This window comes from Chiloscyllium plagiosum, unplaced genomic scaffold (assembly GCF_037043375.1).
Source record: "Chiloscyllium plagiosum isolate Xiang-an unplaced genomic scaffold, Cpla_swu_hap1 HiC_scaffold_7, whole genome shotgun sequence".
NCBI classification, from domain to species: Eukaryota; Metazoa; Chordata; class Chondrichthyes; order Orectolobiformes; family Hemiscylliidae; genus Chiloscyllium; species Chiloscyllium plagiosum.
The window spans coordinates 20,866,974-20,887,413 of NW_028270145.1; the positions used below are offsets into that span (position 1 = coordinate 20,866,974).

Sequence of the window (20,440 nt, forward strand, 5' to 3'; positions counted from 1 at the left end):
TTGAATTTAGTTGGTTTAAACCATGCTTAGGATAACAATGGCTCTTACAGTCACCAAGAGTTTTCTTGGGGTGGAAGAAGTGACTTGGTGAGTTTTGCAAAAGGTGATTAAAGCCAAGCTGCTGGAATTATCAGAGAAGCAGGAGTTGGAGCTTCCTCTTTGAGTGAGGAAAGGAGATATAATTACAGCAATAGCTGTGCATTTAAATTTGCTGGAAACACCATCAGAATCTTTAGAGATGGCTAAAATTCATTTGAAAATGAAGCAGCTTGAGTTAGAGGCAAAATTCAAGGAATTACCATCAAGAGCAGAGGAAAGAAATGAAGGAGAGGGACTTTGAATTTTAGGAAAAATTGACACTTAGACTTGAGTTCAAAAATTCACTTCCTGAAGTAGTGAGAACACATATGGAAAAGTAGAGAGTTAAAACGGCAAAATTAGCAGTGGAAATGCCTGATGATTATGAGTTGGTCCATAAATCAAAGGTTGGATTCCAAAATCAATTCCTATCTGAAGGATAGAAACTGGGGAAAAGAGAAGTCTTCGCGTGGAAAGGGAAAGGTAGATCTCAGTGAAGATCGTAAGATTAACTTATCACAGGGTGTGGAAATCCTTGAGAGGAAAGAGAAGTTGTTTTCACTACAATAAGGTAATGAAATCACAGTGTTGGTGGATTAGGAAAAGCACTGGGAAGCCAGATATAGGAAAACAGGATACGCCAGTGATTTTTGTTGGTGTGATAATGGAAAGCATGGCGGAAGCTAGAAAACTGCACCAGAATGTCCAAGCTGGCCGGAGCTTGGTTAAGGAGGAAGTGCCAAATCTTCTTAAACCACATACCTCCAAAGGTAAAGTTTACTGGCATAGGCCAGGAGCAGCAGATAAAGAAGTTACAATATTAAGGGATTCAGGATCCTCTCTATCTGGGATGTTGGAAGATGAGAAGATATGTACCTCTGAAGGACTATTGCCAGAAAAAATGCTAGTAATGGGAATTCACAGTGAGACAAGAGGCGCTCAATTATGTAAAGTGTGGTTAAAGTGTCCAGTGAAGAGTGGACAAGTTGTGCTGGGAGTACTGGGCAAACTCTCCGCTCCGGGAATACAATTTGTCCTTACTAATGACTTAGCTGGTTCACAGGTAGGAGTGCTGCCTGCTGTAGTTGAAAATCCAGCGGAAACTCAGGCAACTGAACTGTTACAGGACACATATCCTGGGACTTTTCCTGACTGTGTGGTAATAAGGTCACAAAGTCACTAGATGATCAAAGAGTACAAATCAGAAAGTTGAAATGGAATTAGCAAAGACCCTGTTTGATCAGATGATTGAAACAAGCTAGGAACAGATAGGTGACACAGCAGACATCTGTAGCTCAGATAAATTAACTGAGTTATAGCAGAAAGATGAAAAATTGTATCAAAAGGCATACACAGACAAAGAATCCGAATGCATCCCTGCATGTTGTTATCTTAAAAGTGAAGTCTTAATGAGAAAATGGGAAGGATGTTGCTGAATTTTGCCAGGCATGTCAGGTAATTGGAAAGCCACAGGCAGTGATAAAACCCGCACTTATAATACCTATTCCTTCATTTGAGGAACCTTTTACAAGAGTATTAATTTATTGCGTAGGACCCCTACCTAAGACAAAAGTTGGGAATCCATATTTGTTAATAATAATGGATGTGTCCACTAGATTTCCAATGGCTGTCCCATTATGCAATAGCATAGCTGAAAGGATTGTAGAGATTACCCAACTGTGTGAATTTTAGTCACTCATGGAAGGAACATTTACAGCATTTATTGGACTTGCTCAATCAACTTCGGAAGGCAGGCTTAGTGATAAACCTGGCTGAAAGTAAATTTGCCAAAGCCCAAGTCACCTTCCTGGACCATGTTATTGGATGTGGACAGATGGCAAAAACAAAAGTAATTAGGGAGTTTCCCATACCATCGACTAAAAGAGCAGCACTATCGTTTCTGGGATTGAGTGGATTTTATCAAATTTTGTACCAAATTTTAGCAGTGTGGCTGTTCCACTCACTGATTTGCTAAAGGAGGGCAAGAAGTTTCAGTGGAAAGCGGACTGTCAGAAGGTGTTTGACAGCCTGAAGACTGCCCCAGTATTAGCCACACCTAATTATGCAAAGCCATTCAAGGGGTGGCTATCGATGCAATTGATGTGGATGTTGGTGCTGTGCTGTTACAGGAAGTTGACGAGAAGATAGAAAGATCTATTGGATATTTCTTCAGGAAATTGAAGTTCATCAGAACTATTTGACAGTTGAGAAGGAGACTTTGAGCTTGTTGTTGACTTTACAACATTTCAATGTTTATGTTACCATATAATCATATACTGTACACCGATCATAACCCATTGAGGTATGTTGAGAAATTTAAGAGCAAAAATGCCAGACTGTTTAGATGGAACTTGTTACAGCCATTCAATTTGAAAATTGTGCATGTGGCAGGATGAGAAAACGTGATTGCCAATGCATTGTCAAGATTTGAGTGGGAAATGGAGGTGTTTGGTGGCAGGAGTAAAACAGACCAAAACAAAATGTAGTAGCGCATGTTTGCCTGATTATTGTCTCTGTGCTATATATGTGTGTTGTAGAGTACTAACAGTTTTAAGATTAAGGGATTTTAAAATGAAGCCATCTTTGGATATCGATGGTTCATTTTGTTTTAAAGGAGGAGGTCTGATGCTGCTGCTCCTTTAACAAGGTATTGGTGTCCTTGGTGTTTTTTTTCAATAGGTTGTAAAAGATACAGACTCCGAAAAATCTGGGTTTGAAAGGTTTTGGGGCCAATTTGATGATAGCTAACAGATACTGCCTCATGCAAAAGGCTTTTAAGTTTTAAAAAAACACTTTTACAATGAAAGGGGAGTGGCTGGTTCTCCCAGCTCAGCTTTTCTCTGGTTTGAGTTGGTTTTTGGCAGTCTGGCTATTCATTGAAAGTAGTCAGCTGAAAAGCTGTTGGACCCGAAGAAGCAGGCCCAGGCTGACTCTCTATCTGATTTCTCTCCTGTAAGACCCTGTGTTTGATTTTACCTTTTGTGCCAAGGGGTGTTTATGGGGATTTGTCTAAGTATTTGGAACAGCATCATTAAGTTGGGATGACCTGTTGGGTTTCGGATAGGTTAAGTCATTGAGTATTCTGTTCTCTTTTGTTTGCGTTCCATTCGGTAATCTTATAAATAAATCCTGTTTTGTTTAAAACTGTGTGGTTTGACCAGTGGCGTCTCTCCTGCAATATCCATTTTACACCTGCTTAAAACAACTAGCAAAGTTAGGGACTGGGTCTCTTTCTGGAAATGTTTTGAGGGGACCTGGCCTGGTCCATAACACAAGACACAAAGAATTGGTGATCGGTTCACCCCCATATTGTGGCTTGTGGCATCTTGCTGTGTGTAAATTGGCTGCTATGTTTCCTTCTTTATAACAGTGACTAATCTTAAAGAGTATTTAATTGCCTATGAAACATAACGAAAGCAGCTATATCAAAACAAGTCTTCATTTTTCATTTGGTGCTGCGTGCTAATGACTCAGGCTTGCAGCAGGAAAGTGTGAGCAGCTGCTGCTCATACACTGTAGACAGATTTCCGTAGTCCCTCTATTCAGGATCCACAAGTTGCTTCTACGCAATATCACGTGCCTCCTGCAAAACAGTCCCTGAGACCCCATCTAATTTTACGCTGCGGTGATGGGAACATTAAATAATCTTGTTCTCCCCAACCATAGGTACTGCCAACAGGTTTTGAATGAGACTGTCCGAACAGCGAAGCTCACCCCTGTTGCAGCGCGACTTCAGGAGCTGGAAGGGAGTGTCAACCATCACATCATCCCAAAGGAGGTAAGACAGGAGTATTGGAATTGCAGCTATCACATGCAGCCTCTTGTTTTTTATATGCTGATTATCTCTCCTTGTTCGTCAAAGGTACAAACTCTAGCTTGAGGCACACTTCAGGCAACACTATTCTTCTCATCCCTTAACAAATGGATTATTTTCTTATGAGCTAGTGTCATCAAGTCTGTTTGTACACAATCCATGCAGACTAGTGGATACTTCATTCAAATGAATCATTTAAGAAGTAATTGATCCATTGACTCTTTATTCACACTTTCTTTTTATCTTCCTCAGACTCTGGTCATTTACGCCCTTGGTGTTGTGCTTCAGGATGACACATCATGGCACATGCCTTACAGGTATCTTCAAATTCCTACTTTTTAAGGTTATGTTTTATTATGTGATTCTTTGTTCTAAACAAGGTGACAGCTAGTAACAGCGGGGAATTCAACAGCTTCCCACGTCATCAGCAGCTAGTCCCAGGGCAGGTACCATATGGATTAGCAACAGAACAAAGCTTGCATTACATCAATTCCTCCAAAGCTTTTGACCGCTGTGACCTCATTTTAATGCTTTAAAATTGATGTGACTACAGAGTGAAAGCAGGAAAAGTGATAGTTGTGAGAGGGTAGTCACAAACCCATTTTGAATGTTCTTACCTTAACCCGAATCGATCCCCAGAAGCCAAGAGAGAAATCCTCCCTCTCTGCGTGATATCATAGTTTGTCTCACTCTTGCTGCTTACCCTTTCCTTTCCACTGTCCCTTTCAATTTGTCACTTCTCTCTCACAAAGCCTTGCTGTAAATGAGGACTGAGGAGAGGGGCAGTGGGATGACAGGATGCAAGGCAGAGAGCTGGAGAGGTGATAAACAGGAGGGGAAGCAACAATTGGGCCTCTGGAAAGGCAGGAGGTGTTCGGCAAGCAGTAAATGCTGAATAAAACTCGGCAGCAATATGGAGATTGGCTCCATCAGATCTTGCAGTAACCAGTTAGAGTGTTGCTGCAGAGCACAATGTAGTTCTGTCAAAGTGGCCCGTTGCAAGAGTTTCATTCAGTCTTGAGTTTATTTCTGCAGCGATCATTGCTGCTTCAGGGAAAAGGGAATTCACAACCCCGATTGCTTGTTCTGCAACCCACAGTTGTAAACTAATCCATCAAATACTACCAAGCCAGGTGAATAGCTCATCTACACTGTCAACCAAACACTCCCAGGGCAGACACAGCACACAATCAGAAACATAGTAAAGTTCCTTTTTCACCATCCCCATCAAAAACTCCCAGACCTGGGGTAGCATGGGTTGAGATCCAGAGTAAAATTCCTGCTGTTAGCAAATCTGGAGTGCACAGCATTGGAGATATCCAACTCAAGTGGCTATCGTTTTGGAGATAAGAGACGAAGAAAGAATAAACAAGAGATATTCACATTGGCAGGTTGTGACAAGTGGCCTTCCCTAAGAATTTGTTCTGCAGCAACAACTTTTCACCATATTTATTAATATTTATTAATGATAATTGCCTGATCATGTTTGCTCATTGAGGAGGAACAGTAAGTAGTGTAGGTTAGATTGAAAGTTGTAAAGAGACCTAGATTAAGGGACCAGACAAAGCTATTACTAAATGGAATTCATTGTTGTTAAGCATGAGGATATTCATTTTGGACCGAAGGAAGATAAATCTGATTCTTTTCAAAATGCTCAGAAACTTGGGACTAAGAGCAAAGAGATTTAGGGATCGAAATACACGAATCCTTAAAGGCCATGAACTGCTACAAAATGTAATTGAAAAGGTCACAGAATCGTAGCCTTGATATAAAGGGGGCCAGATTACCAAGGGGGTTCTGGTCTGCTTCAGTTGAGTCAAGCCTTCTGGGTATAGTGTTCAGTTTTGGACTCAAACATTAAGATGGATATTTTGACGATGTGGGGTGTCCTGAATGATGCCTGGCCTTAGGTAAAATTATGAGTTGGATTTGATAGGATGGTTACAGAGAATCCAATTTCTTTGCTGATGAACAAGGGGATGTAAAATTAGAACTCAGCTATTTAGAAATGAAACCAGGAAGCACTGGTAGAAATCTGGAAAACAGAACAATTAGAACTATCAAGATTGACAGTAAGAGATTTTTGCTGGGTCAGGATATCAAAAGATACAGAACAATAAAAGGGATGAGCTAGAAATCAAACATGCTCTAACTGAATTGTAGAGCAAGGTCAAGGGGTTTAATGATCTCTTGTTGACCCTCGCATTTGAGCACAAGGGTACCATTATCCAGCCTACTCTGGTAATTCACCTGCTTACTGATTTTCAAAGAACTTGGTTTTGTGACCTATGTCTTTTTTGTTGTTCTACATTGAGATTTATCATTGTCCTGAAATGTGGTGTTCTTTTTCTTAACTTCCTCTTCAAATTCCCTCCATCTCCTCCACTGTTTTTTCACTGATGAAGATACAGTGGAATACATTTATGCAATACTAAACTGCACTGCCATCTTTCATGTTCAACTCCAGTTTTATGAAAGAATGCTATGTGTATGCACATGTTAGAGTATGTATCTGCTTTTCCACCTTCAATTAATAAATTATATTTAGGAGCAGTCAAATCTGGATTTGAGCTATAACCAGTTTTACATTGCAGAGTGGGTGACCATGCTGAAAGCTATTCTGTCTGGAGATCTGTTTTAACAAAGACAGTTCTCGCCTGATCTTGCAGGTTTGATCCAGAAAGGTTCAACGATGAAGCTGCCAGGAAGCAATTTACATTGCTGGGATTTTCCGGGAGCCAGGAATGTCCAGAGTTGAGGTAAAACAATATACTTCTGAAGGGCTTTTCAAGGTAATTGATGGGAGGATGTATCCTCTTGTGGGAAAACTAGACTTTTCTACCAGAGTTTAATAGTAAGGGATCTCCCATTTACAACAAAGGAGGAATTTCTTCTCAAAGAATCATTTGTCTTTGGATTGGAATTCTCTTCTCCAATTGAGAAAAGTAGGCTTGTTGAAGACTGAGTATTCAAGACTGAGTTAAATGGGCATTGATGGACAGGGGAGTCAAGGGTTATAGAGAAGAGGCAGACAAGTGAACTTTAGGCCATAATCAGATTGTCATCGTCCTGTCGAATGGCAGGACAGGTTCAATAGTCTGAATGATCCTCTATTGCTATTCCTTTCGTAAAGTAGTGAGGTGCTCCACCAAGGAAAGGTTTCAGTTGTAAATTTTATCCCCCTCAGAATAGAAATGAATCTAGTTTGTCCAAGTTCCTTATGAAAGAGGAAGTGGTTTCATTCTCCCGAGGCTTCCTGTCAGACTTCTGTGTGTGAGAACAGTCTGTTTTCAAGATTTATTTCAGTAGGAACTTTTTTTATAATGGTGTTTGAGAGAGGATATGAAAGTCCAGGTGCTGTGGTCCTAAAATATTTAAAGCCTGCTCATCAACTTTAGAGTTATGTGAATGGGAACAATCATTAGTTGCCAAGGGAGAATTTAGATTTGACTGTGATGCTCCAAGGTCAAAAGGCCTGCCACTGTCCATTGGCTGGGTTCCTGGTGGAGAGTGTCTCCTCCTGTGAGATGCTGAAAGGTAGACTAGTGGCGTAGAAACCCAAGCTCTGTTACCCACTGGCAATGGACAGTTACTCTGCTGCTCTCATGGATTTTTTAGAACCCTCTTTAATCCCTCTGGACTAATACCTTACAGCTTGCTGAGTGTAAGAGTCCCAGAAATAAAACTGTTTAAGAAAGAATCAAAAAGATCGACATTTGTGTTGGCACAAATTAATGAATATTTTCTAGAGCATCTAGTCATCACATGAAACAATTGAGATGAATGGCAGAAATGCATTTATGGTGAAGATGGATAAACACAACATGGAAAAAGGAATAGCTGGTGAAATGAGATGTAGGAGGTTGGGAGAAGCTTGTGTGGAACTAGCATGGACAGGTTGGACTGAAAGACCTAAAGTGTGAATTTTATGTCAATCTCAAGATTGCAAATGTTGGGCCTATGTATGTCGAAGTTTAGAAGAACGAGAGTGTATTTATTGAAACCCAAAGAATGGGTTGTGTTCCCTCTCAGTTACCAGTAATGTTCTGACCAAGGGAATAGAAAAGGCAGATATCTGAATTGGGAGAGGTTTTGACAAGTAAATGATTAACTCATGGGCTATGTGGTTTTTGTATGGTTGTTGTAATCCCTGATCTCAGACTGTCCGTGTCTCCCTTCCTGTTAGGTTCGCTTATACTGTGGCTACAATCATGCTGAGTACACTGATCAGGAAGCTGAGCTTGCATCCTGTGGCAGACCAGTTGGTGGAGATGAAGTATGACCTTGTAACCATCCCAAAAGAGGAGGCTTGGATTACTGTCAGCAAGCGAAGCTAGACTGACTTCACCAGGGCTGAGTGTGGGGTTTATTGGATGGAGCCCTGTCAGTAAGAGGTTTGCAATGACTTTTCAGATCCATACCTGCCACTGTATCCTTCATTCTCGACGACAGGATTCCTGAGAGTGCCATTCTGCTCCTTCCCTACTTGTGAAAATATGAACCAACCTTAAAGTGACAACCTCTCATCACAGCAAGCCTTCACTGCAGAACCTTTATTAGGGCTGAACCATAGCCTCATTTTAGTGATGATATGGAATTTCAGATGCATATTCTTGATTTTCTTGAGGATCCCAGGCACATCCGCAAGTTAGATACACCATGAGACGCAAGCATCCCTTCGATAAAATGGGAAAAAGTACAGCCAAATAATTGACTGTTTTTGGAAATGAGAGATGAAAGTGATGATAAAGTGAGACAAGATTATGGTGATCATAATAGCATTGAACAGTGTTGGATAAGTGTGTACACCTATTTTTGGGATAATGGTTCTGTCATTAAGGCTTTTGGTGGGGTTTGCTGTTGAGACTTGGGAACAAGCTTTTCACTTTCAGAGTTTGAGTTTTACCACCCCCAGTTGAGTCAGGTTGGTGCCAAGCTGATTGTGGCTAGCATGACAGGGAAGAGGATCAAGCTGTATTCGGTCATGCTGCCCTCCTTCCCAGAATGAACTAACGGAATAATTAGGCCAGGTTCCCACTCCTAGTTACTGTCAATCATTGGATTCCAGCTGAGAGCAGAATCTGAATACCTTGCGGAACGCTTTCAGTGAAAAATCTAATGTGTTCCTTTGCCAGCTAATCAGCATGGTTTGGAAAGGAAAGGGGAATGAAACCTCTCTGTTAAAAATTCTTTGGAGATTTGGTCCAGTTACCATGAGTGAAGTCAAAATCAATTGTCATGAAAACGCTGTGTGCTTGTCATTTATCAATAAAATTGCTGAAAGGACAGCACCATGCAGTGTACATCCACCTGTGTTTGCTGCTTCGATTTCATGATATTGGTACATGCTTGGAGAGTATTTAATCCTTTGACCTTGCTCTTAAGTTGTGATACTCCCTTTGGGTGTAACACCAGGTCATTCTCAGCCATGGATGACTCAGCCAGTGATTTTTCTCCAAAATTGACAGATTACCCCACAAGAAAGTACTGGACAGTGAGAGCCTTTTTCCGCGGATGGTGATGGCTAGCACAAGGGGCATAGCTTTCAATTGAGGGGTGATAGATATAGGACAGATGCCAGAGGCACTTTCTTTACAGAGTAGTAGGGGTATGGAACGCATTGCCTGCAACAGTAGTAGACTCACCAACTTTAGGGCATTTAAATGATGATTGGACAAACATATGGATGATAATGGAATAGTGTAGGTTAGATGGGCTTCAGATTGGTTTCACAGGTCAGCGCAACATCGAGAGACAAAGGTATGTGCTGTAATGTTCTATGTGAATGAAGAAAGGGTTGATCTTGGCTGTACTATCTCCCATAGATTAAACCTAGCAAAGACTGTGTGCTTGTCAAAGAATGTGTGGGAGATACTGTCTCAGAGGGTGGGACAATGGCTTCTATCCCCTTTGCTTGTGATTGAGAACAGTTAAGGGAATCTGTTTTATGCAAAGTAATTTCCATTATACTTTAATAAATTCTATATTTAGATTACTTCGATCATTAAAAAAAAATTAACATTGAAAGGATATGGAAGAGTTAAGAAAGTGTAGGAAAAAGTCAAGTGCAGCCTGCTTGCAGACCAGATCACCCACTGCTTGTATATAAATTGACTTTGTCATTCCAGCTGGAGATTCAGTTCCTTTTTTATGCCTTGCTAACCCTGAAATCAATTTTTTCTGTCTAACTTTAAAACCAAAATAAATAGCGAGGCGTGGGGCATGTGGATTGAGGTTGGAACTGAAACTGGGCAAAGGGTTATGGAGGCAAAAGCTTTAAAATAATGTAAATTAAGAAAAAGGAGTGAGTTGGAAGGGATCTGGAAATCTGAGCTCCTTAACAGATTATTCATCCATAACCTCAATGTGAGTCATGAGTGCATGTAACACTTAGTTAAACCTGCATGTGTTTTTTGTCAATATGCTGAAATGTATTATTGATGCAACACAGGCCTTAATTAATTAAATAATTTTAATGTCCTGGAATTGGTGCTCAGACCCAGTTTCCTAGCTTCCTGATCAATTCCCTGACCAGACAAACATTTGTCCTTCTGCCTCTCTTCTCTCCGTTTCTCTCTCCATCCCTCACCCTGCCACCCCAAATGCCTTTCACTAAAACTATATTCATTTCTGATAATCAGTGTTATCAAAGCAATGAGTACACCGGGGAAATAAAATCACACTATAACAGAATTTCATATTGTTTTTGAGAGCATAGATGAGGAGTCCAAAATTAGAGCTTTGAACCTATATGAAGGTAATTATGGTGCTGTTTGTGGGGAGAGGTAGCTCGAGTAAATACGGAAATTAGAATGAAAGATATTGTGATGGGTACACAAGAGGATCATTTAAATATTTTACTTTCAATTTATATGTTATCTTGCATTTACACAAGAAAAATTAATGTGTGGTTAATTCATATGTTAAAGATGGGATTACATTAAAAGAAGAGGCACATAATATTGTTGAAAACAGTTGTAATTTAAAGATTGTAGAAGTTTGGAAAACAGCAGATAACCAAAAATAGATGGTGAGGAAAGAGATCATGAGAACAAACTAGCAAGGAATATTATAAAAGTTTGTTAGAACTTCTATGAGTCTGTTAAAAAGGAAGAGATTAGCATGGGTTCTTTAGAGGAATAAAGAGGAGCAATTATAATTGGGAATAAGGAAATGGTAGATATGTTCATCAAAAATGTGCCGGTCTTCATGGTAGAAGACAAAGTGGAAAAAACATAATGGAAATAGTGTGGAGCTGAGAGTTTAAGGCAGTACTTCTGAATATTTTTCTCCCTGCGAGCACAATTCAAAGCTTGAAGTTATTGTGATCCTTCAGTAAGGACTGTGGGATAGTGGGAGGGGTTACCTGTGAAAGTGGGGCCTGTCTGTTAGAGCTCCATAGGAGCCATTGCTGCCTTAGAGCACATCCACCCAGAATTTCAGGTGGTAGCACCTTTTCGTGTTCCAAACACCATTTTGGGAAGCATTTGTTTAATGAGAATGAGAAACTTGTTATTATCAATATTAGATAGATTAGATTAGATTACTTACAGTGTGGAAACAGGCCCTTCGGCCCAACAAGTCCACACCGACCCGCCGAAGCGCAACCCACCCATACCCCTACATTTACCCCTTTAACCTAACACTACGGGCAATTTAGCATGGCCAATTCACCTGACCCGCACATTTTTGGATTGTGGGAGGAAACCAGAGCACCCGGAGGAAACCCACGCAGACACGGGGAGAATGTGCAAACTCCACACAGTCAGTCGCCTGAGTCGGGAATTGAACCCGGGTCTCTGGCGCTGTGAGGCAGCAGTGCTAACCATTGTGCCACCATGCCGCCCACTTAATTAGTAATTAAGTGAAACAAAGAGCAATTAATGAGAGCAATAACTGAAAAGTCCCCTGGACCTGATGACCCAGGGTGAAAGAGAGGTGGCTGATGAGATGATAAATAGATGAGGAAATTTTTTTTTTACACATTGACAGGTTAGTATCTGGTGTGTACGGCTTGAGATAGTGAAGACAGGTTTAATCAATCAATAGGCACCTGAATGAAAAAAAATATTTGCAGGGCTACTGTGAAAAGCAAAGGAGTAGGCTTAGCTGAATTCACTTGATAAAAGTAATCACGGAAATGATGAGTCAAAGAGCCTCTTTTGGTGCAATAACCATTCTATGATTTTGTGCAACATTGAGGGCTTGACAGATTATCTGCTTAAAGATTGGTTCCCCTGGCCGGGCAATGTAAAACATGGGGGGTGTAATATCAGAGTAAAGGGTCAGCTATTTAGGACTGTGATGGAGACATTTATTCACTGAAAGGCTTGTGAATCATTGGAATTCTGAACCATACCTGTGTAAAGGGCTATAGATGCCCAGTTATTGTCTACATGCAAGGCAGAGATTGATACACCATTGGAGGCAGAGTATAAGCAAATGACCATTTGGCCCACTCTACTCCAATTTCTTATGGTCTCGTGTTCTCTGTGCTCTCTTCATGCAGCTGCCCCTCCCCAAATGTGTACACAGAAAATAATTAATTAAGGATTGTTTGCAACCTGTCATGTACTAACCAAACACCTAGAACAGTACCAGAAACAATTGTAAGAAAACTATTGAAATTGAGCAGTAGGTTGAGAAGTTAATATCAGTGTTTTCACAAGAGTCACAAGCTGTGATGTAGTGTAAGAAAAAGATATTGGAGAGAGAAATTAGAAGTCTAAAAGACTATAATCCAAACCTTTACCACTCCAAATTGGAATAAAGACACGGACTTTGCCCAACATTCTCATGAGGCTGAAAACATAGTAGTGTGTTACAGGTCACGAGAGCGCAAGAGTTGCTGTGCCAACATGCACTCTCTGGAGCAATAGGTAGTGATGTAGAAGCTTTGAAATTCTTTCCCATCACTTGGTTGACCAGGAATCTTTTTCACACATACCAGTTTCCATTGGTTTGTGGTGGGAGGATTCGCAAATTGATACTCAACCTGTTTGGTTGCAGTATAAACACACCTTTACTGGCCTTCAGGTCCTCCAATGGGACAGAAACTTGGAGCTTCTGGCTCAGAGGCAGGGACACAACTACAATGCCAGAAAAGTTACCCTAAAATGTGGTGGGAGGTAAATAACGCATGTCCTGAGGTTATGAAACATGCACTATGAATGCAAGGTTTTTTTTCCTCTCTTTCCTCTATGATACTTAAGATAAGAGCTCATGATGTTGGAGGCAATATAATAGCATAGATAAAGGTTTGGATAACTTAAGACAGAGAATTGGGGTGGGGAGAGGGGTGGAGGGGTTCCTTTTCAGGATGATAACCTGTAATCAGTAGAATGCCACAGGAATCAGAAAGTTATTTATAATGCATATGAATGACTTAAATGAAGGAAGTACTGTGCTACAGCCTAGTTTCAGTGACACAAAAATGGGTGGGAAGGCAAATGGCAAGGCTGACAGAATACAGTGTGTTTTAGACAGGTTAAGCAAGTGGGCAAATACTTGCCAAAAGGAATAGAATATGGGGAAATATGACATTATGAACTTTGGCAGGAAGAAAAGAGGAACTGAATATTATTTAAATGGCAAAAGATTGCAGGAGGCTACAGTGAACAGGGATTTGGGAGTCTCATGCATAAACCTCAAAAACCAATAGGCAATTGGAATGTTGGCCTTTATTTAAAAGGGAATGTAATGTAAAAATAGGGAAATTGGAAAAACTATACAAGACACCAATTAGTCCACAGCTGGAATGCTGTGAAAGTTTGGGACCTTTACATGAAGAGAAATATGCTGGCATTGGAATCAGTCCAGACAAGGTTCACTAGGCTAATCCCAAGTCAGGATGGATTGGCTTATGAGGAGAGGTTGAGTAGTTTGGGATTGTACTTGTTGGAGTTTAGAGGAAGCTGTTTCCCCTTGTGCAAGTATTGAATACGGGAGGGAATAATCCTGCAGCCATGCTGATAGTTTTAATATGAAGAAGAGAACATTCTTTCAGCAGATAGTGAATCTATAGAATACTCCACAGACTAGTTGTTAAGTATATTCAAGACTGAGTTGACAGATTTTTAATCCATAATGAAATTGAGTGTTATGTAGAAAAGGCAGGAAAGTTGAGCTAATGATGATCAGATCAGCTATAATTTCATTGAATGATAGAGCAGACTCAATGGGCTGAATGGCCTGCTTCTGTTCTTGTATCTGACTGTTGTATAATTTTGGGGAACATACTCTAATTGGATTGTACTGCTTTGCACATAAAAAAATACCTGTCTGAAATATTGATGTGTCTTTTACTTGCCTGAGACAGGGCTGGGAAGCATTTTTTTTTGCTTAAATAAACAACTAAAATCCTGTCTTCCCCAACAGAATCCTGTTACTGAGGGGTAGCAGCAGTGATAATGTAATCAATCAAAGCAGTACAATGGTTGTTGATGATTTTGTCAGATTTTCAATTCCAAAGGATGCAAGTTCTTCGATTTTTAGGATCCTTTGAATTATTTAATCATGCTGTGTACCTGCTGTGCTGTCATTTAAACTAGCAAGGTTAGAATCCAAGGGAAAATGGTGTGTTTTCATTGGTGATGTTTGAAAATTGAACTCGTGCATTAAAAGAAGTGAAAGATTACTAGGTCTAAATCATATGTTTAAGAGAAATTGTGCATGCTTCCTTGGGGGAAAAAAATCAAACATATGACTACCCAGATCTCTGCAGACTTTGTAATAGGTGAAATATTAAGCTCTAATAACATTAAATATTAAACATAGAATTAATACATTAAGATTTAAGAAATGGTAAAAGACAGTTTGGAGAATTACAAAGTTACTGTCAGAGGATGACGTTTTAAAATCATTTTGGACTTTTCAAATCTATTTGCTTTAAATTTATATATCTCGTGTCAGAAACTCCAGTTAAGGAGACTGACTCCATCTCCCAAGGGGTTATTTAAAACTTTGAATACTCAAAACCCCATCCATTCTCCAAAGTCATGAAAAATTTATGGTTAGATTTTTTAGGTCTCCTTAAACATTTGCTAATATGAGATTACTGAGCAACCGTGATGAATGTAAAGATATTGTATTTTTCTAAGTTTTAAAAATCAAGTACTTAAAATCTTGTTTTAGGTTCAAAATTTCCACAGATATTTGAAAAAGATAATCAAAGGTCACACTGGGACAAGGTGTGAGACTTAGCCTGCAAATACTCAGTTTTAATTCAATCGGTCTCCTTGCACAGTTCTGACAAGGTAGGAGGTCAAGCTCTAAAATCAACTAGCCAGCACTCTGTTTTTTGCTGTCAATCAACTCAGCCTGGAAATTGTTTGTTTGAAAAGAAGCTAAAGCAGGGGCATATAGTAATGTTAGTATGCTAAAAATTCTATGACCTCTCAGAATTGACAATACAAACTGCACAAGGCATTGGGAGGGGAAACCTGATTATGACATGCATTATATTTAATGTAATCCAGGAAGGGTTAAAAAGCTAAGTAGCTGTATTGATAATGCCTTTCTCGTTGATCCAAGCTTTTAATCTCGGTTCAAGAGGTAATGATTTTTAGTTTATTGCACTGTATGCTTCTTGCAGGATTTAAGACCAAGATGAAATGGTAACCTTATGCAGATCTGTAATTTAATTAGACACAAGGAAACTATTGAGCATATGAGGTGTAAACAGAAATGTTACACCATCTATAGGGATCTACAATTAGCATTCTTGATGGTCATGTGGGGTAATTAGAAATTTAATGATAACAAATGGAAATGATCAGGACAAAATGACATATGAGTGCACTTAGAAGGAACATAAATTACCTGGGATATTGTGGACAACCCAGTAAAGAATATCGAACAGGAATCAATGCACAATCTTGTGTAGGTCAAGAAGGAGTAGTTATAAAAAGAAAATTTTGCATTTGTTAAGATTAGTCATGACTGCCAGGCACCTCAAAGTGTTTTACAGCCAATTAAGTTATTTTTGTAGTTCATGAATTTTCGTGAAGCTGATTTATAAAGGTAATTAATGGCTTTCACTTGGAAGGTATTTTATAACCTAGCAATCAACTGCTTACATTGGGGTCATTCATGGAGTGGTTATAACAGAAGACCTCTCTACGCTTCTCATGGCTTTCCATTCTCTCCCCCTCTATCATATCTTTTGATGGTTTGTATCTGATATTATGTATGATGTAATCTCTGGATACCAGTGTGTGCATCCACAGGTATGGTGTGTTGCATGTGAGGTATATAATGTGCAGAATGCACAATGAAGAGTAAACTGAAATAGTATAAGTGAATATCTCATATAAAATAGTAATGTTAACTATTCTTCGATCTTAATCCCAACAGGTGTCATGCAAATTTTTAGTTACATCAACGACACCAGTCTATTGAATAATTAAGTTGATTTAGAAGTTTATATAATGTCGTGACTGATTTATACTTTTCCTATTAAAGCAGTCGCAAATGCTGCAAATGAATAGATTAACTTAATATGCAAGTTAATGCAACAATCAGGATCGAGTAAACATGTACAGTGGAACCTCGAATATCTGAATAAGATGGGTGGCACTGTTTCGTTCAGATAATTGATTATTCGGTTAATTGGTTCCATGCCTCCCCTCTGGGGCTCGGCATTTTCTGAAATTTCCTTTTTCCTCACTCTGCCTGCCTTGCTCCCTTTGTCTGACTCAGGGTTTGTTTCTGAGCAAGGAGACACTTGTGTGTAAGGGACCTGCAGCATTGCTGAAGTCCCCCGTTCTCCCCCCCCCCCCCCCCCCCCCCCCCAACCCCCAACCCCCAACCCCCAACCCCAATCAGTTCAATGGGATTGACACAGCGAGTACTTGCTAAGTCTGTTCCCCATTCAGGAGACTAGGCAGCAGCAGACCATGTGTGAGCCCCCACCCACCATCTGCCCCCCTAATCTCGTCCCCGCCCCACTGTCTGCCTCTTCGGGCAGCCAGACTGGACGGCAAAAGTAAGACTGCCTTTGTTGGGGTGGGTCACAAAATAGCGCGCACACACACACACACACACACACCATTTTACTGCAGCTTTTTTGACAAGTTCCCATTCTGTCCTGAACAGGACAATATTGGAGAGATTATCTAGGGAAGGGGGGGGTTTAGGGTACACCCCTGTGTAGAACTCCAGGGAATGTGAGGGAGAGACAGAGAGAGTGTGGGCGATTGGTCAGTCATTTGAAGACAGTGCCTGGGCTCCCATCGAAGTCCAGGACTGTTCTTGGCAGCATTTCAGTGAGTTGAGTTCATTTTTAATCATTGTAAACAGAAGACGCGATCAGTGTTGGAAATGTCTCTTTAATGTAATGTTTCTATTGGGACTTTGAGATCTTCTTCGAATAATCCGAAATTCAAATAATTGATATTCGGATAATTGAGGTTCCTCTGTACTGGTATTGATCTGATAGATTGAAATAGAAGTAGAGGAGGACACAGATTTTGAAATATGATAGATGATTGTTGGGTTTCCTTGAGTTAATACTGAAATTAGAGCAATTGAGAACTAAAGGCAAATATACAAATTTGGAGTAAATCACAAGGAGTGCTGGAGGATCTTTTAAATTCATTGGATGAAGTTTGATATAATATTTTAGGGAAGGGGAGGTGAGTTTTAATTTCTTTCTGTATTATGTATTACATTTTTCTGACTACAATGTGTAATTATAAATAAGACTTAAGAATACAAGAACAAATGACTTGAGATGGGATTATGATTCTAACAAGGTGAGATCTGCATCACGGGATATTATTTCCCAAAATACTACAAAAGAGAACTGTTTGAATTTAAGATTGAAGAATATTTAACTTCTCTACTTTACATGAAGTATTCACAAATATTGCTTTCAATTACCAGCTCTATTGTTAAAATATAATCATTACTAAAACCTGCAAGTATAGATGGTAGGTGATCCCATAAAATATCAACATATCATAGGCTAGGACGTCAAAGGGGCCATTCAGTCCATTATATTTGTGTTGGCTCTTCAAACTGATTAAATGAGTTCTACTGTCTTCCTATATCCCTGCAAATGGTTTTCTCCTTCAAATATTTATATAATTTTTTTTTCAAAGGCAACTGTTGAATCTGAGTTTAACATCCTGTCTTACAATGGCATTAGAACAATTTTCACTAATGTTGCCTCTGGTTCTTTCACAAGTCACCTTAAATCTCTGCTCTCCAATTATTCGACCTATAGCCATTGGAAAGTTTCCCTTTATTTTGCACCATTAAAGTCATTCATCCTTTGGAACAACTTTGTTAAATTTCCTCCTGGCAGCTTCTGTTCTCAAGAGAGCAACCACCATCTCTCCATTCTATCTGTGTAACTAATCCTTTGTATCTGGAGCCATTTGGTACATTTTTCTATACCTTCTTCAAATCTTTGCGATCCTTCCGAAAGTGGTGCATTTGACTCCTGCTAGGTTAATGTGAATCTATCAGCAGGTCTTGCGGTGTAGTAGGTATTGTCTTAGTTCTGGACCAGAACCTCCATGTTTGATCCCATCCAAAAACTGATGGCCAAGGAACGTGTTCATGATGTAGCCAAACAGATTTCCAACATCCTTCCAACATTTACCAATGGCAGATGGTAACAGCAGGATTCTTGATAATAGTTTCTATATTGATGGACAGAACATTGGAGCCTCAACCATTACAATTCATAGCTCCAGATAACAACATGCATGTAAAAATGTATGTTGTCAACAATTCTGTCTCCCTCAGTTAATTGTAACCATATTAGACTGTCACACTGGAACGTCCTATAAAATAGCCTTGGACAGATTGCATATTCTCAGAGTTATATCTAAATGTTTATTTTCTATACATGTGAGCTAATAGTTTATGTTTTGTCATGAGATTATGTTGTGGAGCTGTTTTGAATCCATGATATGTTGAGCCAATAAGCACTCAAACCAAGAAAATCATGGAAGGAAAGCTACTCACAAAACCAAGACCACAATAAAGTGAGATAGGAAGATGAGTCATACCCGACATTTAGAATGTTGAGATCACCAAACTCTAATGCGATAACTTTCAGTGGCAAAATAGCTTTCATATCCTCAGTGTTGGTTGTAAGTAACAGTTAAGTTTTAATACATTTAATGTGCCTAGACTTTTGCAGTTGATGAATTTTAGTGAAGTATGTTTATGAATAGTTGATTAATGGTTTTCTCTTGCAATGTACTTTGCAATCTAGCTGGCAACTGTACTTTGAGGCCATGCATGGAGTGATCCTAATGGAAGGCCTCTGATACCTCTCCTTCCATGTTTATTACGCACTGAATGGTAATGACTTAAAATGATAGCTTTGGAATGTGGTGAACTGGGAAAATTAATAACTCAAGAAGACAAATTTAATAGGATAGTGAAAATAGAGTTGGATGCGGCACTGACTGGATTGCTGTAAAGAGAACTAGGTCAGATTTGATGGGCTGAATGATCTCATCCATCTGCAATGACTCTACAAGGTCCATCTAATTGGTTTCTAATTATCTGATGACTGTATGTTTCAATGATAGTGAATTTGTTGATTAAACATGATAATTTAATCTGTATCAATAAATCTACAAAAGACATGGACATGAGGAGAAGGACCAAACATGCTGCATTTACTACAGGCCAACTCTCAAATTACTGTCATACCACAACCCACAATTATATTTTCTGAAAGAAAAATGATCTATTTTGCTATTGAATTACTCAATAACAATTGCTTCTACTGGCTACCAAGAAAGTCTGTTCCATAAAATGAACCCATGATCACTAAGTATTTTCTCTGCGGTTTTGAATTTAGTCTCTCTCAAGAACAGGCCCTTTCCTCTGTCTCTACTCCTTTAACCAAGTTGAAACAGCTCTAACAATATGCAATCCCTTTAGACTATTCTATGAAAACAAAGTTGTATCTCATCATAACCTCTTTTCCAGTGAGACTGAGTTCTAAAATCCTCTCCCAACATAGTACAGTGGCTACCCATCTCCTGCCATGTGCTGAGCAGGCAATCTCTCCTCAAACCAATCCAATTATGATGATTCTGGAAGTTGTGACAAGTGGAAGACATGGAGACAATTTGAAGGAAATACAAACTTGTGAAGAAAGCACTACAGCTGTACATTGAAACAGAAAAAACAAAATACACCATTTACAATTTCTGTCTCTGGAACCTGTTGTTATCTACAGAAGCAGCTGCTGTTTTAAATTCTGCAACAGCTCTCTGCTTCCTGCATCCCCTCAGTAATGTACACTGACAGTCCATGAATTCCTTCAGATTTAATAGTCAGAATTCACCAAGAAACAGAAACAACACCCCCAGTATAATACAGCTGTTACTTGCATCACCTTAAGGAAAGGATCAACTTTGAGGTATTTCAGGGGTTTAAGGGAGCTCATCTTATGTTTGTACTGGTTGTGAGAGTATATTGACTGTATGTATCCATTAAATTCTCCTTTCTCACAGCCTTATCGTGTGACCTGCTTGCTATAATCCAGTTATGTACAGGAAAGACAAAAGCTATTGT

General features: G+C 39.5%; 1 protein-coding gene across 1 annotated transcript in view; it reads left to right on the forward strand.

The window, feature by feature from the left end:
* The window catches only part of cyp20a1 (cytochrome P450, family 20, subfamily A, polypeptide 1), a 42,294-nt gene extending 22,124 nt beyond the window's left edge, over nucleotides 1–20,170 (forward strand). Inside the window, exons 10-13 of the mRNA XM_043693143.2 lie at nucleotides 3,745–3,856; nucleotides 4,145–4,209; nucleotides 6,562–6,651; nucleotides 8,079–20,170. Coding sequence (XP_043549078.2) covers nucleotides 3,745–3,856; nucleotides 4,145–4,209; nucleotides 6,562–6,651; nucleotides 8,079–8,229 — 418 coding nt within the window. The 3' untranslated portion in view covers nucleotides 8,230–20,170. The remainder of the gene's footprint in view (nucleotides 1–3,744; nucleotides 3,857–4,144; nucleotides 4,210–6,561; nucleotides 6,652–8,078) is intronic.
* The last annotated feature ends 270 nt before the right edge of the window (nucleotides 20,171–20,440 follow it).